The sequence below is a fragment of the Phoenix dactylifera genome, chromosome 8 (genome assembly GCF_009389715.1).
Source record: "Phoenix dactylifera cultivar Barhee BC4 chromosome 8, palm_55x_up_171113_PBpolish2nd_filt_p, whole genome shotgun sequence".
Lineage (NCBI taxonomy): Eukaryota > Viridiplantae > Streptophyta > Magnoliopsida > Arecales > Arecaceae > Phoenix > Phoenix dactylifera.
In genome coordinates, this window is record NC_052399.1 from 9,085,871 (window position 1) to 9,107,364 (window position 21,494).

The window sequence follows — 21,494 nt, forward strand, 5'->3', positions numbered from 1 at the left end:
TGGGCTAGAAAAAGACAGCAGGAAAATCTTGATGAAAGTTTATCCAATTCATTGACATATTCTAATAAAACAAACTCTTCCATCACTTAGATGATTCACAACTTCCAAAATTAATTTGCCAGCAAAAGCACAAACTAAACTTTAAATTATGTAGACCTCATTGTTTCATTGTAAGCAAACACATTGGTAGCATCAGGAAAAAAAAGAAGGAAGCACACACCATCCTCAGTCTCCCTTCCGACGGAAAGAACATCCCTCGGTGAGCCTCGCACGCCCTCCAGTCGGCTGGCATAACACAGTTTGGCAGTTGCCACACACCACGACAGTCTGCGAGTGGCTAAACACAGTAGTTCTGCAACACACAAATAGTCAAGAAAAAAAAAATAAAGACATGCTTAACATAAACAATCAAAATCCTATAAACCTACAAAATAGTTGTCTGAGTAACATGATTCAGCAGCAGCAAAATTGTCACAACTTTAGCAAGTATTAGCATCATGACATTTATGATTTTGGTTATGAATTTTGTCTATTTAAAACCTGATACTAAAAGCATTTAGTGAAATTATAGTTTCAAAACTACACCATCTTGAAGCAAAACCAAATGCAAACTCCATTTCTTTCATGGCATATAGACAGAAGAACATACAAATAAAGTAAAAAGAAAAAAGACAATATTAAAATATAATAAGAAGACGATGTTGACGAAAAAGGAATCTTACATGTTGAAGCATCCTTGGCACTTGACATCCTATAAATTAAGAGAGAAAAATCATTATTAGTATATCAACAGAGCAAAAGAACAATAAAGAACGAGATTTTTGAAGGCAAGAAGCGAGAAAAGGAATGGTTTAAAGTTTTCTCTTTTTTTTTCTTCTTTTTTACTACCATGAAGAAGGAGTTGGGGGATTGGACGAGGCGTTTGAGCTTGTGCCTCCTCTTCTCGAGCTCCGCTGGGGGGTTCAGGAGATCGATGTCGTTCGGAAGAACCTATCAATCCCCAAAAGAAATTAAATAAATAAACCCTAAAAGAAATTGCATTAAAAAAACAACAAACTTAGAAACGAATCCATAAAAGAACAAGGAAGTAGAAGCTCACCATCTCGTGGAAGTGGAGAGGAAACTGTAGAGATGGATCGGATGGGATGGGATGGGATGGGACGGGACGGGACGGCAAGCCCCCCTCTGAAACCGAGAGAGCGGCAGAGAAAGCAAGGAGGGGAGGGTGGGGAGGATCAAACCCTAACGTCTCCGAGGGGATTTATAGGGGTGAGTGTTCGGCCGTTCGTTCGTTTGATCGGACGAGGTTGATCGTAGACGGCCTTTTTTAGAGATCGTGGGCTGGAAATATGGACTGGGCTGAGGCCGCTCCCTGGCCCCCACTTGGAAGCGTGCCATTAGATTGTGTCAAAATGGAAGCCCCATTTAATGGAATTATATCCAAGTTTAAAAGTTTTTACATGAATATTCTCCTAAATATCAAAACTTTTATATGAATCCTTTTTAAAATTGATATTTTCATATATATACCCTCATAAAATACTTATTTTACTATTCTACCATTTTTTTATTGTTATTTTTACATATATATTCACACCATCTAACGCCGTTAAAAAGTTAACAGTTTCAAATTAAAATAACTAAAATATTTTTAATGGGTAGATATGCAAAAAAAAATATCTATAAAGCGATCGCGATATAAAACAATGTAATTTCAAAATTTTATATTATTTTTAATTAAAATAAATATGGTTTTTATTAATGGTGTTAGAAGAATCGTTATATTAGGGGCATTTGTATAAAAACAGTATTTATAAGGATACAAAAATAAAAAAAATTAAAGAGGGTATTTATGCAAATTTGAATTTTTAAAAGGATATTTACAAAAAAAAAAACTAAGTTTAAATACCAAGAAAAACCTTGCTTCACATATCAGTGATGCTGTGAGGCTTTAGTTTTGTGTGTCGAGAAAAATAAAATTATGCATGTATGTTATAATGTTTTAATGATCACAAAATTACCTAGTTCAAATATTGCATATTATGTGTGTAATGTGTTTAGCTTGATCTTATAAAAAATTGTTTAAGTTGATTGGGCTTAATGATCATATAATTTTAGATTAATCTATAGTATTATTCAACCTGCCAACTAATAAGATTCGGTCAATCCATTAAGATAAATATACTTCAATATGCTATGAATTCCATTTGATTAATTTAATGTATGCTCTTAGAGTCAAGAGATTAATCAAAAAAATCAATGATTATGATTAAATTAGGATTGTCTCTAATAATTTTCGTCCAACATAAAATATGGCAACAAATCATTAATATACTTGAACACATGTAAAACATATATGCAATTCTATTTTTGGTAAGTTTCTTAAAGACGTACTCTTTATATTTTGAACATTTGACTAACCAAATGATTTCAAAAAATTACAAACTTTATATCATTGAAAAGCTAATGAAATAAGCTTTTCAATGGTATCAATATTGATAGAGTTTGAATGAAAATCGAATACAAAATAATAAGATCTTTGTACACTCTCAGTTTAAATCTAATTTTTGTAAACTTTGAAATTATGTTGTCATATCTTATTTTTATGTCATCATATTATTATAAATTATATTAACTAACATTTATTTGTCAAGTGTGTGTGTGTTCTCCCATTTACAGCCCTATCTAAAGGTTATTTGGGATTAATATCCCAAATGGTCCACTAGTTACACCTGATTTTGCCATGTGTGCAAAATCTAAGTAATTTTGATTTTATTTATCAAATCTCTCTAAATAGAGTGTAAAAAAATTTTAGAAAAGTGTATTTACTGATTGAAGAGAAAGAAACTTCATCCATTCCATCAAAAGTATGAATAACACAAGCAAATCAACCAAATCAAGCTTGAATGGTCCAGATGATGTCATGTGTGCAAAATTCAAATGATTTTTGATTTTATTTATCAAATCTCTCTAAATGGAGTGTAAGAGAACATTGGAAAAGTATGTTTGCTAATTAAAGAGAAAGAAATTTCGTCTATTCCATCAAGAGCATAAATAACACAAGCAAATCAACCAAATCAAGCTTGAATGGTCTAGATGATGTCATGTGTCATCCTAGTCATGTTGAGAAATCATCTTATCACAAGAAGGGGACGTCCAAGCCATATGTTGAAGCATGTCAACCACACTCAAACATGTGCAAAATTCATGTCAATTCATGAAAAGCAAGATCAATTTGAGCATATGTTGATTGAAGAAATCAAACCAATCAAGCCAATCATGCCTTATGGTTGAAGATTGATGGGAATCAAGCCTTAAATGCCCTCCAATGTTTCTTGCCCCCTCAAGCCTATAAATAGAGACCTTTGGTGAAGTCTCAATACACACCACTTAGCCAAAACATCCCTCTCTCAACCAAGTTCTCATCTTTTCTCATAATGCTCTCATATTGCTTCTATTGTGCTCTTATTTTATTATTGTGAGAGAATTGTATAGTAAGCTTATTTGTATTAGATTTGTGCGAATCAAAGTTTATAATTGTGAGAGCAAGCTTGTGAGGTATCAAGCTTGTGAACTTTATATTCAATCTAATAAAATACTAGATTGGAGAGTGCAACTTGGTAGTTTTCAAGTTGTGGTGCTGTTGCAAGTTGGCGGTCTCCAACTTGGATGTTGTAAAGAGTTTTACAACTAGTAAAACCTCAAGACGGGGTTGTCCTTGGGAGAAGGTGGATGTAGGCAAGGGTTTGGCTGAACCACCTCATAATATTGGCTTCATCTCTTTATCCCTATCTCTCTTTACTTATGTTTATATATCTTATTTAGTTGGCTTGATTACTGAGATTTACTATTATTGTGATTGTTTAGTATTTATTTTAAGTTGTCATTGTTTTTATAGACACCTAATTCACCCCCCTCTTAGATGTTAATTTCAATTGGTATCGGAGCTTGGTCTCTATTGTGTGCTAAATTGCTTAGAGTAAAGATCCTATTACAATGGCCAGTGGTAGTTTATCTATTAATATACCTTCTTTCTTCAATGGTTCTAACTATAGTTATTGAAAGAATGGCATGACTAGATACATACAATCTCTTGATTTTGAATTATGGGATAGGATTGTTGATGGTCCTTACATTCTAATGAAAACTGTTAATGATGTTCAAGTACCTAAAGAAAAAAAGAATATGATAAAGAAAATAGAAGGCAAATGTCTCTTAATTGTAAAGCAATGCATGTCTTACAATGTGCTTTTGGACATAAATCAGTCCAACAGGATATCTATATGCAATTCAGCTAAAGAGATTTGGGACAAACTTGAAATAGGTCATGAAGGAACAAGCCAAGTCAAGGAGTCCAAAATTGACATCCTTACCATGAAGTATGAGCTATTCAAGATGGAGCCTCATGAAGACATGAAAGGTATGTTTACTCATTTCCCTATGAAGCAAGTTTGGAGGAAAGTCCTATGGGCTTTACCTAGTCAATGGGAAGCTAAAAGAACAGCCATAATAGAAGCCTTCAAAAACCAAGAGGGTCACAACCTTGAAGAGCTCATGGTATGCCTCTTAACCCATGAACTTACTATGAAGACAAGAGAGGAAATGGATAGTGCCACATGCTCCAAAGGTAAGGTGATTGTCCTGAAATCACAAGAAGAATACACATCAAATGATGAAGAGGATGAGGATGAGGAGATAACACTTCTCACTCGAAAGTTTAGAAGAATATTCATCAAAAAGTATGGCAACAAGAACTCAAACAAAAGGTATAACTATCACTCTCAAAAAGGTGATCAAAACATGCAAGAAATTGTTTGTTATGGATGCAATAAGGCTGGACACATCAAATCTGAATGTCCATATGCAAAGAAAAAGAAAGAAGAAAAGAAAAAGAAGAAAGCTATGCTGGCAATATGGGATGATAGTAGTGATAAATCAAATACTGATCAAGAGAAAGATGAAATCGCCAACCTATGCCTCATGGCCAAAGAGGATAATGATGCTGAAGAAGAGGTAAGTGGTTCTATCTCATTTGATGATTTACTTAGCGCCTATAATGATCTTGCAAGTGCCTTTATTAAAATAAAGAAGAGAAACAAACTATTGAAAAAGGATAATGCTAGACATATGAATGCTGTTGAAATACACAAAGAAGAAATAAATAAAATAGCTTACAATGATGAGCATGAAAAAATTAAGAAAGAAAATGAAAATCTGAAAGTTGAGATAGATGCTCTCAAGAAGACATTCTCTAAATGTTCATATAACAGTGAACAACTTGAGCATGCCTTGGCATGTAAAAATGTGTATTTGATAAAGCTGATCTTAGTTATGAAAAAATGAATAATGTAAAACATTTTCAAAAATTCTTGGATGAAAAAGGTAATAGAAAAATAGATATTCATCCACTTGTTTATAAGACTAAATGTACTTATTGTTGTAAATATGGACATACTTCAAAATTTTGTAGAATTAAAAGGTATTCTCTAAAGAATGGTAGTAGGTATGCATGGGTTCCTCAAGGAACCAAAACCACTAACCTTGAAGGACCCTAAGGGATACCTAAATTTAGACAAAAATTCTCTTATAGGTATATCTCAAGGCCAAGAACATATTTTATTTTTTAAAGGACTAAAACACAATCTCTTGAGCACAAGTCAATTGTGTGACAAGAAATATCATGTAGTATTTGAGTTTCACATTGTCTAGTTAGAAGCATTAAGAACAATGGTATAAAGTTTATTGGATATAGACACGACAACATTTATCTGGTGGATTTAAGTTTGCCATCATTTGAAAATGTCAATTGTCTAGTGTCCATAAACGCCAGTGATAGTGGGTTGTGGCAAAGAAGGTTCAGACATATTAAAATAAGCACTATAGCTAAAATTTCAAAAATGAATCTTGTTATCGGTCTTCCAAGCATCAAATATGATGCATGTCAACTTGGGAAGCAAACAAGAGCCTCATTTGAGAGTAAAAATATTGTCTCGACCACAATGCCTCTCCAACTCCTCCACTTTGACCTATTTGGTCCCTCTCATACTCTAAGTCTTGGTGGAAAGGCATATGCTTTTGTCATTGTTGATGACTTGTCTAAATTTATGTGGACACTATTTTAGCCCATAAAAGTGATACTTTTGATACATTTAAAAACTTTGCTAAATTAGTTCAAAATGAAAAAAGAATTAAAATTAAAAGTATTAGAAGTGATCATGGTGGTGATTTGATAATCATGCATTTGAAAATTCCTATATACTGTGATAACACTAGTACAATTTGTCTTTCTAAAAATTATGTACATCATTCTAGGACTAAACATATTGATATTAGACATCATTTTATGCATAATCATATAGAAAAAGAAGATGTAGAATTGCACTTTATTAATACTAAAAATCAAATTGCAGGCGTTTTGATAAAACCTCTTGATGAAAATACCTACACTTTTTTAAGAAGTGAATTTGAAATGGTTGAATTGGAGCACATTGATTGAATTTCTTGCAGTCTAATTTTTCATGATAATTGAGTTCATATCCATACCTCTCACACGTTACCTTCTTCCTCCCTCTAATATTGAAACCACCAAAGATATCATGGAGTATGGAGTATGAAATTATTTTATTTTAAGTTTAATGCATATTTCAGGTCTTACTTAATTTGCTTTACTTATACATGTTATGCATAAGTTATGCATGTTTAATTATCACATGATTGATTAAAGTTACAAAGGTTAAATAAGTTTGAATGCCCTTATTGTCACTACATAATTCAGCTTGAAATATTGTTTTGTCTTTATGCATGTGTAAGCCGAATTCTTATGCTGGCATGTCCCTATGTTTTCATTAGATATTTCCGACAATGTATGCTACGTCATCTCTTTAAATACACCTTTTTGATTATCACAGAAAGGGGGAGACAATTGAGCTATAAATTATATGCAACTATTAAGGGAGAGCTATGACTCTATGACAAAGGGGGAGCAAAGCTTTTCAATTTGGCATTGACATATACATTTTTTAAAGCATGTTTTGTGATCATCAAAAAAAGAAAGATTGTTGAGAAAAATAAGATTATGCATGTGTATTATAATATTTTAATAATCACAAAATCATTTGCTTCAAATATTGCATATTATGTATGCATTGTATTTAGCTCGATCTTATAAAAAATTGTTTAAGTTGCTTGGGCTTAATAATCTTATAATTTGGATTAATCTATAGTATTAGTCAACCTGCCAACTAATGAGATTCGGTCAATCCATTAAAGTAAATATGCTCCAATATACTATGACTTTCATTTGATTGATTTAATGTATGCTCTTAGAGTCAAGAGATTAATCAAAAAAATCAATGACTATGATTAAATTAGGATTGTCTCTAATGATTTTCGTCCAATATAAAATATGGCAACAAATCATGCATATACTTGAGCACATATGAAGCACACGTGCAATTCTATTTTTGGTAAGTTTCTTAAAGACGTGCTCTCTGTATTTTAGACATTTGACTAACCAAATGATTTCAAAAAATTATAAACTTTATATCATTGAAAAGCTAATGAAATAAGCTTTTCAACGGTATCAATATTGATAGAGTTTGAATGAAAATCAAATATAAAATAATAAGATCTTTGTACACTGCTAGTTTTAAATCTGATTTTTGCAAACTTTAAAATTATGCTCTCATATCTTATTTTTATGTCATCATATTATTATAAATTATATTAACTAACATTTATTTGTTAAGTGTGTGTATTCTCCCATTTACAGCCCTACCTAAAGGTTATTTAGGATTAATATTTCAAATAGTCCACTAGTTATACCTAATTTTGCCATGTGTGCAAATTCTAAGTAATTTTGATTTTATTTATCAAATCTCTCTAAATGGAGTGTAAGAGAACTTTAGAAAAGTATATTTGCTGATTGAAGAAAAAGAAACTTCCTCCATATATTCTATCGAGAGCATGAATAACACAAGCAAATCAACCAAATTAAGCTTGAATGGTCTAGATGATGCAATGTGTGCAAAATCTAAATGATTTTGATTTTATTTATCAAATCTCTCTAAATGGAGTGTAAGAGAACATTGGAAAAGTATATTTGCTGATTAAAGAGAAAGAAATTTCGTCTATTCCATCAAGAGCATGAATAAGATAAGCAAATCAACCAAATCAAGCTTAAATGGTCTAGATGATGCCATGTGTCATCCTAGTCATGTTGAAAAATCATCTTGTCACAAGAAGGGGACGTCCAAGCCATATGTTAAAGCATGTCAACCACACTCAAACATGTGCAAAATTCATGTCAATTCATGAAAAGCAAGATCAATTTGAGCATATGTTGATTGAAGAAATCAAACCAATCAAGCCAATCATGCCTTATGGTTGAAGATTGATGGGAATCAAGCCTTAAATGCCCTCCAACGTCTCTTGCCCTCTCAAGCCTATAAATAGAGACCTTTGATGAAGTCTCAATACACACCACTTTGCCAAAACATCCCTTTCTCAACCAAGTTCTCATCTTTTCTCATAGTGCTCTCATATTACTTCTATTGTGCTCTTATTTTATTATTGTGAGAGAATTGTATAGTAAGCTTATTTGTATTAGATTTGTGCGAATCAAAGTTTGTAATTGTGAGAACAAGCTTGTGAGGTATCAAGCTTGTGAACTTTATATTCAATCTAATAAAGTACTAGATTGGAGAGTGTAACTTGGTAGTTTTTAAGTTGTGGTGCTGTTGCAAGTGGGTGGTCTCCAACTTGGATGTTGTAAGAAGTTTTACAACTAGTAGAACCTCAAGGTGTGATTGTCTTTGGGAGAAGGTGGATGTAGGCAAGGGTTTGGCGAACCACCTCATAATATTGGCTTCATCTCTTTATCCCTATCTCTCTTTACTTATGTTTATATATCTTATTTAGTTGGCTTGATTACTGAGATTTACTATTATTGTAATTGTTTAGTATTTATTTTAATTTGCCATTATTTTTATAGACACCTAATTCACCCTTCCTCTTAGGTGTTGATTTCACTGCACACATAAAACAAGTTCATCCTAACACGTGGCAAAGGAAAATGGTAGTCTACCATGAAAATTAGTAAAATAAACAAAGGGTTGTTGAGCTTAGAGTTGCCAAGCTTGTATTAGCAGATCCAGGCAACTTTTTGTTTCCACATAAAGTGACACCGTGGCATTTTCTTTGCATAATATTTACAATAATATCAAAATATCAATTATTGATATATTACAACATCAAGGTGAGAATATATCTATATATATGGTCTGGGTATTATTTGCTTATATGAGGAAATATCTTTTTTCAGCTAAACCAATTCAAGTTAAGGAATCCTTAAATGTGTCCAAGTTATTGTCATTTTTTTTCACAAATAAGATTTTTATGTACAAATTTTCATGCTTTCCATGTTGATATCAATGATGATTTTGGATATCTCGATATTTTTGTGGTGTTTATCGTTCTTGTATGCACTCTTTCTGGTTGCATGGAGACTAATCTTCAATCTTGTAGTATTTACATCCACCAACAATTCTTTTTTTTTTTTTGCAAACATGAACCTTTTTATCTAATTCCTAATTATAAATACATATTGGCCAAGAATATATGGAGGATACTCAAAATTTTAAATAAAATTAGTTTAATGAGTCGATTAAATAATATAAAAATTTACTTTCTGTGACTATTTATATTCTTGAACTATGTTTGGTTACTGAAATGAGTGCTAGAATGGAAATAAAATTTTCAATTTCGATCCTATCCCGATGTCTGGTAGGGTAAGAATCAATAAAATCATATTTTGTTTGAAATCATCATTTCTTCAATTGAAAGAGCGATGATTCTACTATTAAATAGAAGGAATAATCATTCCAATGAGAATAGAAATAAAAATATTTTTAGAAAATAAAGCGATTCGTAACACTTGTAGTGCTAGCAAAATAATATATTTGTGTGAATTAATTATTAATTTCCATGATACGAAATAAAAATAATATTGCAATCAATATCTTGATTAAAATATTATTTTATTAGAAAAAACAAAAATATCATGTCGCATGCTTTACAATAATTCATGAATTGTTAGACAAAAGTATACTATGTATTATGCTAGCAAATGGGCATTGCATAGCACATCTTAAACCAATATATAGATATAAATATAAATAGTATTGAATAGAAAATAAAACTATATTAGATAAATATAAAAATCAATTTAAAATGATAAAAATGGAGTCATATAATAAATATGTTGGAAAAATAAAGTGATATCATAACCCATTAAAATACCAAAGAATATAAAATATGAGTACAAAAGGAAAAGCATAAAAATCAATAAATAAAACTAATATAAAATTGATTACATCTGAATAGTAATATTTCATATTAGAATTTAATTATTTTGTTCATGTACGAGATGCATTCAAACAATAGAATAGGAATCATGATTTATATTTCCCACCTTCCATTTTGGTTCCGTTCCCATCGTACATTATTTTTACAAACTAAAAGTAACATTAAATCCTATCCTAGCAATGCATAACCAATGGACCCATGGCCATTCCGCTCTCCATGACTACTTGCACGGGCATATAATTAGTTCCATATTGATTTTTCACTCCATAGATTTTGGATGCTTATATAAAATTAAAAAAATTAAATACTATTTTTCGACTAACCATTTTGGATGAGATCTTGAATTGTTATAAATAGTATTATAGTAAACTCAGCCTATAATCTATGAAGACTAAGAGATACTACAGCACGAATTCATTGAGACTGACCATGAGTCGATAATGGTACTTATAATTAGATTTGAATGGATTTGAATTCTTAGCCTGACGAGCAAGTTAGGGCTTAAACGAAAGAGTATGTGACGACCCGTACGGATGTATTTAGTCTCATATTGATTATTAATTAAATAAATTTTAAATATTTATATAAAATTAAAAAAAATTAAATAATATTTTTACGTCAGCCATTTTGGATAAGAACAGCGAGACAATGATATCGCTCCGCACTCCATGCGCCGAAAAAACGGCGCGATCCGTGAGACCACCAACGCAAAGGCCGCACCGCTCGGAGGCTTAACTGCCTACGCACTGAAAAATCCAATCAACTAGAGCTCCGGTTCCTACTGAAGCGAAACGGCCCCCATCTCTCTCCTCCTATTTCTCTTCCTCTCTCCTTCTTCCCATGCTATATAATCTCCTCTTCCTCCGCCTTTTTGAATCAAATCGCCACCCCATTTGTTCGCAATCTCTCTTCTCCGCATTTGTTGGGGCATGCTTTGGAGGTCGGTCGCAGTGTTGATCATGCTAGCTTTTGTTTTTTTTAAAATAAAAAAAAAATCCTTACTCAATTTAGAATTCCATTCTTATTGTCCATGGATTTCTGAGTCTGGTTTTATTTTTGTTTTTGCTTTAGATTGTAAATGTGATTCCTTTGCCATTCTATTGCATGGTGAAGTGTCCAAGCAATATGGAATATCTGCAATTCAGATTTGATCTTTGATTTTTCATTGATTCTCTGTTTTTGAATATTTTGTTTTTTAGTTATATTTTTGTTATTTTCTTAAAAATTTCGGCTTTTTATTTTGTTTTTTCCCCAATGTTGGATAGATAGTCTGCATTTCCAAATTCTCATATCCTCCGGATTGAAATTCTGGGAGTCTTTGCATGTGATTTTTATAATTGATTCAACAGATTTATATTCAGTTAACGTGAACTAAGCTTCTTGCCATCTTGTACAGTCCTTCTTGTTCTTGATATACATAGATGTGGGGTTCCATCGAACACTTTGGATTTGTACTTTGAGTCGAATCAATTCGTACAATGCATGCAAAGTGTTTGATTCGTTGGGAAGAATCATATCCTGTAAAGTTGAAACTAAGTTAAGAAAATTTGAATTTCAGATACTAAAGTTTTAGTGGTGAATGGGGCTCAGAACCATGGTTTCCCCCAATGGAGGTCAAGGACTTCAATGCCCACCCCCTTTCTTGAAGCAAGGTTCAGTGTACAACCTCACCCTTGATGAGGTTCCATGCCACCTTCCAGAACTTGGTGAGCCATTGAATGCTATGAACTTAGACCAGCCGTTGAATTCAGTTATGACAATGGAGCAGCAGATTCATGCCCCATCTTCGTCGTCGCTGTCGTCCACCAGCATTCCCCGACTTCTGCCTCGAAATTATAACATGAACTTTATTCTTTGCAACACGAATGTTGATGGGGCATGGCAAGAGATCATCCAACAACAAGAGCAAGGCAGTGCCGAGGGTCCTGCAACAATTGGAGAGACTACACTTGAGGACTCGCAGGCTTTGTTTTCAGTTGATTCACTACAGCAAGACGAGTGGCTGCCATACCAATTGGCTTCTGCTCAACAGCAGCAACAGCAGCAGCAGCAGCAGCAGCAGCAGCATATGGATGTACTTGGCTCAGGCTTGTCAGTATTAGGGAATTCAGTATCTAATGCAGGGTTCAATGAGAACCAACAAATGGGGCTTCCAATGGGGTCGATGATGATGGCGAGACCTACCTCATCGGATTCGCAAACAGCTACAGAGGCGTATGGGCCTGATGAGATCGTTGATAGGAATATTGAGAGGAGGCAGAAGAGGATGATAAAAAATCGAGAGTCAGCAGCCAGGTCAAGAGCAAGGAAACAGGTGAGCTTCCTCTGGAATGAACATAAGATGTTGTGTTCCTTGGATTGATGGAATCATGATTCTTTTGTGTTTTCCTTATGGATTGATTGCAGGCTTATCTACACCAGTTAGAAGAAGAGGTGAGGCAATTGAGTAACACAATTAAGCGGCTCAAGAAGCAGAAGGTATGGAAGCTAATGAACTCCAACTATGGCTTTTTGGAAGATTTTGGGATTTCATGAACTTTCATGCATTATATTGGTAAACCTCACCATTTAGCCAATATCAAGATAGAAATTATTGTTATACTACCATAGGAATAGGCATAATTATTCGGTGATAATGACCTAATATCAACCAACATCATATTGCTCACAATGGCAGAGATTGATATGTACAAGTATTACCCTAGGGACCATTCATCTGCATTAGTCCTTATTCCTTAACCTTTCAGATGCTTCCTCATTTCTTAATTGAACTTATGCTCATTATAGGTAGTACATGTATTGCATAAATGCCTTCGAAGATCATAATGCCTCATTTCCGATCATAGTAGTCGTGCATGAAGGGCAAATACCCATTCTAGCATTTTGGCCATTTAGAATGACTTCCATTTCTCCCTTTTTGAGTGACTGATCCAAATATGGTACCACATCCCATAAGGAATGATTTGAGTTCCGCTTAGGCAAAGGACTTGAAAGATTACTGGTAATGTGTGTGTGTGTGTGTGTAATCAACCCATAAGGAATAATTTGAGTACCGTACTGGTTCGGTACTTATACTTTGTACGGATGGCGTACTGATACTTGGTACGCCAAAAAATTTTCGTACCATACCAACACTGTGTTACAGTGTTATTATGGCACCAGTACGTGGTCTAGTACTGAGACGGTAAACTTTAGGTAGAACACTTCATTATCTTCTACTTAGTATTCAAATTGTATGGTTAGTTCTTGAAAGGGGGGGAAATAGAATTGCTTTCCTTCCTTGGAAAATTACGGAGGCTTTATGTAAAATATTGAGTTTTCTATTGCTAAACATGTTATAATCAACACTTCCCTTTAGATAACAAAGAAAATATACATATTGCAACCCTTCACTCTAAGGGACAAGGTTATGGAGACAAAGATGACCGCTTGTGTCGTGATATAACTTTGAAAACTGATGGGTCTCGAAATCGGCCACAACTTATACGAAGGGCCGGTTAACCAAAGCTCGCCACGAAACCTTTGGATCACCGATTAAAGCTCACCATGTGGCAAGTCCAGAAGTGCGCAGCTGATTTTAAATTTCAAAGACTCCCTACAGCTGGCGACATCTTGGTCAAAATCTTAAATGACCTCTAGGATCCCACCAGCCAAATGGGCTGGACGCGATCCGTGTGCGAAACACCCGCGCCTGATTCTCGGAACATGTCGGAGCCTGCCAATCCCGACCGGCCCACGTGCTCTAATTTTGGGGCGACAGACTCGCACCTTCGCCTATACAATCCAATCCCGAGGGACCTTCTAGATAAGTGCTTGCATGCCCTGATAGACCACTGAAAACCTCCTCTTTTTTCTAGGCATCATCCTGACTTAGGCATTGAAGAGTCCCCCACTGGTCACACTCCGACAAGAGGCCTTCTTTGTCTTTACTTAATGCAAGTTGGAGCTTGACCACAGGCTCGGGCCTGACGACAGCTCTCCATTCCAATTGCAGCCTTGCATAATCCGAATAGCTCGTCGTCATGCGCTCCAGCATCTGCAGATTCTCAGTGGCAACAAAAATTAATTTGTGCACAAATTACTTAGCGGCACCATTATGATTTGCTTACGATTTTTTTTTTTTCTTGTTCTCGTTAGTCATCTTTAAGAAGAACTTGAATTGCTGCTTTTTTATGCATTTCTTCGCATATTTGATTCAGCTGCTCTTTGTTAGTCTTCCTGAAATATTAATGGTGATTGTCTTGCGTAATCTAGTATTGTATATTTTTTTTCCCTGGTGAACATAATCTCATTAGGAAGGAAGACTATTTGAAGAACTTTTCTAAAAGAATTAAATGTTTCTACTTCTTTTCTTTTTTACAGGAAGAAGAGATGCTATTGCGTTCAAGTACACCTTTAGAGCCAAGATACCAACTACGGCGAACTAGCTCTGCACCAGTCTAAAGCATGTTCCACTTGTTTTGCTTCTGTGGTCCAACGTGCACCAATTTTGACAAGGGTTTCATTTTTGTTTCTCAGGACGTTCTTTTAGATTAAGCAATTTTGATTCGCTTCAAATAACTCGGTTTTATGTAAATATATCCTCGATTGAGTTTCAAAAAGGAATAAAAACAAATAAACGGAGAGGGAAAGAAAGGGGTTCAAGTCAAAATCATTGAGGTTGGTCATCAACCAGGAAAGTAGCCAAGCAGCTGAGAGCTGCCTGAGCGGGTCTTCGACACGCTCAGCTTGTGTTCTCAGCTAGTTCAGTCATTTTGGAGAGTGACTCGGCTACGGTTATTAGTTTGATCCAGGGAGGTCAGAGGGTCGGTGCTGCCGACCATCCCTTGATCCGTGATATCTGGATGATGATGAGGGACAGAGAGGTGGTCCAGGCGAAGCATGTGTTTAGAGAAGCCAATGAGGCTGCGGATTAGGTAGCCACGTGTGTGGCTAACCATGCCAGTAGTACCCTATGGGCAGGGGATGGGGAGCTGCCTCGGAAGCTCCGTGATATTTTGTTTTCCAATTTTATTGGGTGCATCCGTACACGTGTTGTATAGATCACTCGGTCCAAAGCAAAAAAAAAAAAAAAAAAAAAAAAAGAGAGAGAGAGAGAGAGAGAATAAGAGGAAGAAGAAAAAGAAAAAAAAAAAAAAAAAAGGAGAGTTAATGCCCGGGAGGGGGGGATTAAAACTGGAAAAGTTGATGGCCCGATCTTTGTCAGTTGGATTCCACCAAGCGAACCAGCTGACAGCAGCCTGGTACCACACAACGGATTGGTTTTTCCTCATGGGTTCTGATCGGGTCTCAAAAATTTCTAGAGCTTCTTTTTCCGACAAGGTGTTGCGAAGCAAAGAGGCAACCAAAAGAGTCCTCAAGTCTGCCTTAATTTTCTCTTCGCATTTTGTTCTCCCCAACTCGACCAAGGAGGTATAATATCAAAAGACTATGTCTAACTCTCGAACCATCCGGCAGCACCCTCCACATATGGCTAGCAAACCGTCATTTGTAAAATAAATTGTAATAAGTTAGGAGCTCACCTAAAAATACTAGTTAGAAAGTATAAGTATCTGCATGAATCCTCACACAAATGATGCGCAGCCTTATCAACAAAGAACATGTAGAGGATCGACTTGGATGTTTCTTCTCCCCATATTGTCACTCAATGAGCACCCTCTTTTTGGATAGAATCTCTCAGAAAATTTTGACCTTTAGAGGGACTTGCAAAGAGTACCCCCATGGTTTAGGAAACAATAGGTGGATTTCAAAAATAACTGGCCATCCTTGTTGGATCTCTAAGGTGATCGATCCAACTGATTGGAAATTTGGTAATATCTGATTAAATTATAGAGGGAGCAAAGACAATACCGGGTGTCGTACTAGTACCACTCTATAACTATATCTCATGCACTATATATCGGTATCGAACTAATAAAGTATGGTACGCTCCATGCCATTCTAATCAGTACAATATAGCTAGGTCTGTTAATGAGCCGAGCTGCTCGGGCTCGGCTCGGGCCTGGCTCGGTAAAAGCCCGGCTCGGGCTCGACTCGTTAGTCAAACGAGCCCGAGCCCGAGCCCAACATAAGGCCCGTTTACACCCGAGCCCGAGCCCGAGCCCGAGCCCGAGCCCGAGCAGCTCACGAGCCCAAACGAGCTCTAGTCTCCCAGTCGGCCAGCGGCCCAGCCCAAAGGAGCTCTAGTCTGAATTGTGAAGTCTCCCAGCCGGCCGGCCAGGCCCAGCCCAGCCCCCTCCCAATTGACCATTTGCCCAGGCCCCACCGCAGCACCGCCCCAGGTGGCCAGTTGCCCTAGTCTCCCACTCCCAGCCCTCTTCCGAATCCCGATCAGTCGATCCCCTTCCCCGACTTGCTGCGGCGTAGCTCCTTCTCCATTTTGCGGCCAATCCTCCACCTCCAAGGCTCCAACCAGCTCTGTTGGTCTGCCCCCGTTGCCTTCAAAGGACCAACAAGCCGTGAAGGTGAAGCACTTCGGTAGTTCGAACGCTGAAGCCCCTCTGCCTCCTCCTTTCACCACCGCCCGACGCCCCCCGACCCCGCCGCGTTCCGCCTCCCTTCGCCCGCACGCTGCGCCGCTGGCCATGAAGCCCGACTCCACAGACAGCACCACCGAAACCCCCCACACCCTTCAAACCCCCCTTCACCCCTGCCTCCCTCCAAAGCCCTCTCGCCCTCCAAACCCCTCCGGCCCTCCCTCTCCTCCGAACCCCTCACCCCTTCCCCTCCAAACCCCCACACCACACTACAAGACCCATCTGGACCTCGACAACTTGACCCCTTGACTTGCTCCTCCCGGACCTTCCCCAACCCCCGACCCCGACTTGCTGCGGCGCTGACCTCTGACCCCGACTTGCTGGTGAGTTCCTTCTTCTTTCCTCAACGTCCATCATCTCTTTGCTCATCACTCCTCAGCTCCTCTATTGTTTTGAGTTTTTCCATCATTTCTCTTTCTTTTATTTATTGTTTCTGTTATTATTGTTATTATTATTTCTTTATCAAAACATGTTTGGGAGGAGGGCTGAATGTTAAGCTTTCAAGTGTTTAAATTAATTGGCGTCTAAATTTGATTGGTTTTGTTTTATCCTTGACTAGGTTTTGTATGGCAAGCTTATGTACTAAATATGTAATTTGATTGGTTGTTTATATTTTTCAAGAAATGTCAAATGGCCAACCTGAATTTGATCAACATGCCTCTACAGCTTATAGTAAAAATGAACTTATTGAATTGGAAAATATTATTCATAAAGATGATGCAATGGATGAAATGAAAGATATGGGTACAGAACAATCTTAGGATGACCCAAACAAGAGGAAAAGATCTGAAGTGTGGACTAAATTTGATATTGTAACAGTAGATGGCAACACAAAGGCAAAATACAATTATTGTAATGCTAAATCGGCATGGAAGAGGGGGGGTGCCACAACTCATCTTAAAAGACATTTAAACGCTTGCATGCCTCGAAAACTTTCTAAGTCTAGCAAAGACAAAGAGTTAAAACAAAGCTTATTGTCGTTTGAGGTTACTCAAGGTCATGCAATGCTAGCAACTTACAAGTATGATAAAGACAAGATAAGAGAAATTCTTACAAAGATGTTTATAGTGCATCAGTATCCTTTTAGAATAGTGGAACATCAGTTCTTTGTTTTATTCTGTAAGGCTCTTAATCCAAAATTTGAGCTAATAAAGTGGGTTACTTTGAGGAATGACTGCATGAAAATATTTGCAATTGAGAAGCAAAAGTTGAGGTCAATGTTAAGAAATGTTGATAGAATTAGCTTAACGACTGATCTATGGACTTCAAATCAAACAATAGGGTATATTTGCCTCACTGGACATTTCTTAGATTCTGAATGGAAGTTGCAAAAGAGAATTTTAAATTTTTGTAGCTTGGCACCTCCCCACACCGGAATTACTATTGCTGATTGTATTCTTCAGTGTCTAACTGAATGGGGGATTGAAGATAAAGTTTTCACTATTATGTTAGACAATGCATCTCGAATGACACAGTAGTCAAGGTCTTGAGGGAAAATTTTGCAATCAAAGGAAAGCTTTACTTCAATGAAAAAATATTTCATGTTCGCTATTGTGCACATGTTTTGAACCTAATGATACAAGATGGTTTAGCAGAAATACGGGATATAATTGAGAATATCCGCGAAAGTGTGGAATATCTGAAGATGTCTCCTTCACAACTTCACAAGTTTAATGAAATTGTTAAACAATTGAAATTGTCAACCTCTAAAATTCTTCAACTTGATGTGTCTACTTGATGGAACTCAACATATGAAATGCTAGAGTCAGCACTGGAGTTCAAACCGATGTTTCCAGTGTACAAGGAAAGAGACTCTAACTATAAATGGTTGCCATCCGAGGAGGACTGGATACGAGCTACAGAAGTTTCAAAATTTTTAGAAGTTTTTAATGAAGCCACAGAAGTGTTCTCAGGACGTCAATATCCAATTTCAAATTTATTCCTTAAAGAAATTTGGAGAGTGAAGAAGAAATTAAATGATATGTCCTTCGATACTAGAGATTTTGTCATGCGCATGGCTCGAAGAATGTATGAAAAAATTGAGAAGTATTGGGGAGACTGTAACTTACTAATGGCAATTGGAGGTAGAGTGCTTGATCAATATCGTAGCTCTTTGAAGCCTGAGACTGTACAAGCTTTGATTTGTACTGGAGAATGGTTGCGTCATGAGCTTGGATTGGTGCAGTCATCAAATGTAAGTATCATTTATAGTATTTAATATATCTTTTAGTAGTTAGTTTTCCAATTTATAATTTCTAATTTCTTGTTTAATTTATAGGTTGATGAAGAGTTTATGCGATGGAACAAAGAGTCTACAAAAACTGGTCTAAACTAGACTACTTGAGAACTTGAGATTTATTATATTTATTGTGTTTCTGGAACTCTTTTATAGAACTTGATTTGTATGGGATGTTTTTTAGTTTGTTGGGGTTTCACTTAGACCATTTAAATTCTTTTTGATTGTCATTGCCTTTGTGCTTGGATGTGGTTAATGCAGGTTTGATTGTCATTGCCTTTGTGCAAGGTGTCATAAAACTTCTACGTTGCACAAGTGCATGTGCGTCATATTCTTGCTCAGAATGCACTCCGAAAAGTATGCAGCTGCAAACTGTAAGGTGTGAAACATCACATATGCACCTGCTATCTAGTTATTCATCTCTTTTCTGTAAATGTGTGGATGTTTAATAATATTTAAAAATTGCAGCACAGCACAGTTTAGTTCAGAGAACTTGTTACTTGTACAGTTCTTGCTGTTTCAGTGTGGATTACTTATTTATATATATCCATGATCTGATTCTGTCTTTTTCCAAAGTTTACAATTTTGTCCTGCAGGTGCTAGTTGTGGCTAATCCTGCAAATACGAATGCTCTGATTTTGAAAGAGTTTGCTCCATCCATCCCTGAAAAAAATATAACTTGCTTGACACGACTACATCACAACAGGGCACTGGGCCAGATTGCTGAGAGATTAAACATTCAAGTCAGTGATGTTAAGAATGTAATCATTTGGGGAAATCATTCTTCCACTCAGTACCCTAATGTAAACCATGCAACTGTAAAAACACCAGGTGGTGAAAAGCCTGCCCGTGAACTTGTTGCCGCTGATGATTGGTAAGTGTGCACAGAGACATACTTTTATGCTTACAATGTTCCTAAAATCCATTAACACCAGAATCCCCGGTGGTTCAAATCCTACAGCGCCGACGTATATTGGATCATAATAAAAAAAATTTACACAAAAAAGATATATTGGATCCCTCTTATCGAGCCCGAGACCGAGCTCGTATCGAGCCCGAGGGCTTGAGCTCGTAATTGCTCAAGCTCAAGCCTTTGCTTTGCTAAGCAAGCCCGAGCTCGAGCCCAATACAAAGCTCAGTACCAAGCCCGAGCCTGAGCCCAAGCTTCTGTAAAACGAGCCGAGCCAGGCTCGGGCTCGGCTCGGCTTGTTAACAGGCCTAAATATAGCATACCATGTCCTCCACCATAGCCTACGTTCTATCTTTTTCAAGAATATCTGCCCAATCTGTCTCAAGAAGCTTCTTGTTACCAATCGGAGTTCCAAGATATGTGAAGGGGGATTTTTCAACCTACAGCCAAGAATGTTAGCGCAGCTATGGTACTCAGGAGATAGGTGGATGGGAATCATCTCTGAAATGGAAATTAAGCTTGAATCTGAGCAGAGATAAGAAGCATGCAAAATAATTCTAAGTGCTGCCATGAAAGCCAGATTTGCCTTGAGATACCAGCATCGTCCAGGCATTTGATAGGCCAACCAAGAGAAATCCGTCCCAAACTCTCCATTCAATCCAAAATTATGAGCTTTGTGGAGTATACCGGACAAAGTGTGAGGACCTGTACGGGCGTGTGTTTAGTTCCACATCGGTTATTCGCTGGGTAGATCTTGGGTACTTATACAGGATCAAGGAACCCAGATAATACCTTTCGATTAGTCATTTTGGGTGAGATCCTGGGTTGTTACAAATGATATCAGAGCGAACCCGGCCCATAACCTATGTGAACTAAGGGACACTGCAGTACGGATCCATTGGGGCTGACCACGGGCCAATCGTGGTGTTTGTAATTAGATTTGAATAGATTTGAACCCTTAGCCTGACGAGGATGGCTTGAACCAGGGGAGTATGTGAGGATCCGTGCATGCGTGTATTTAGTCCCACATCGATTATTCGCTGGGTAGATCTTGGGTACTTATACAGGATTAAGTAACCCAAATAATACCTTCTGGCTAGCCATTTGGGGTGAGATCCTGGGTTGTTACAAAAAGTATCAGCAGCAATGAGAATGATAAGGGATCGTCCTGTGTAAAGACTTCTGCCGCAACGTATAGCTCTGCTACGGGCAGGATATCATCTAGCTGTGAAAGAATCCAGAATGGAGTTCTGGTTCAAAGAGTAAATCAAGTCAAACAATAATGCTTTCCCCCCGCTGAGATTCGTGAACAAGCTCGTGAGCAACAAACACTCTCCCAGAAAAATCACTCTTTGTTTAATGAATGCCCATTGTCCATGGACATCGACATTTCCAGTGGTAGGACTATTAGAATAATTTCAAAATATGGGCTTACACTGATTGCGTA

At 36.7% G+C, this 21,494-nt stretch overlaps 4 protein-coding genes across 8 annotated transcripts; 3 read left to right on the forward strand and 1 right to left on the reverse strand.

Annotated features, from left to right (window-relative positions):
- On the reverse strand, positions 1 to 1,243 carry LOC103720759 (40S ribosomal protein S27-2). Its single transcript, XM_008810626.4, has 4 exons — positions 1,100 to 1,243; positions 889 to 990; positions 723 to 751; positions 1 to 352 (listed from the first exon to the last, which is right to left on the reverse strand). Exons 1-4 carry the CDS (start codon positions 1,100 to 1,102, stop codon positions 226 to 228), a joined length of 261 nt encoding a protein of 86 aa, XP_008808848.1. The 5' UTR covers positions 1,103 to 1,243; the 3' UTR covers positions 1 to 225.
- A 2,828-nt stretch (positions 1,244 to 4,071) lies between these two features.
- On the forward strand, positions 4,072 to 5,343 carry LOC120111489. Its single transcript, XM_039128544.1, has one exon. It carries the CDS (start codon positions 4,072 to 4,074, stop codon positions 5,341 to 5,343), a length of 1,272 nt encoding a protein of 423 aa, XP_038984472.1.
- A 5,707-nt stretch (positions 5,344 to 11,050) lies between these two features.
- Positions 11,051 to 14,990, forward strand: LOC103705585 (ABSCISIC ACID-INSENSITIVE 5-like protein 2). Of its 2 annotated transcripts, XM_026804020.2 has the most exons (4): positions 11,051 to 11,305; positions 11,924 to 12,679; positions 12,772 to 12,843; positions 14,728 to 14,990. In XM_026804020.2, the coding sequence occupies exons 2-4, from the start codon at positions 11,945 to 11,947 to the stop codon at positions 14,806 to 14,808; spliced, it is 888 nt and encodes a 295-aa protein (XP_026659821.2). In that variant the 5' UTR covers positions 11,051 to 11,305; positions 11,924 to 11,944; the 3' UTR covers positions 14,809 to 14,990. The 2 variants fall into 2 exon arrangements, with proteins under 2 accessions (XP_026659821.2, XP_026659822.2); XM_026804021.2 differs by lacking the exon at positions 11,051 to 11,305 and having other exon boundaries at positions 11,362 to 12,679.
- Positions 14,991 to 16,650: 1,660 nt separating this feature from the next.
- Positions 16,651 to 20,044, forward strand: LOC103705557 (zinc finger BED domain-containing protein RICESLEEPER 2-like). Of its 4 annotated transcripts, XM_039128870.1 has the most exons (5): positions 16,651 to 17,224; positions 18,665 to 19,095; positions 19,180 to 19,225; positions 19,399 to 19,516; positions 19,714 to 20,044. In XM_039128870.1, the coding sequence occupies exons 2-5, from the start codon at positions 18,688 to 18,690 to the stop codon at positions 19,748 to 19,750; spliced, it is 609 nt and encodes a 202-aa protein (XP_038984798.1). In that variant the 5' UTR covers positions 16,651 to 17,224; positions 18,665 to 18,687; the 3' UTR covers positions 19,751 to 20,044. The 4 variants fall into 4 exon arrangements, 3 of the variants coding, with proteins under 3 accessions (XP_038984798.1, XP_038984796.1, XP_038984797.1); XM_039128868.1 differs by having other exon boundaries at positions 16,651 to 19,095; XM_039128869.1 differs by having other exon boundaries at positions 16,651 to 19,095; positions 19,734 to 20,005.
- The last annotated feature ends 1,450 nt before the right edge of the window (positions 20,045 to 21,494 follow it).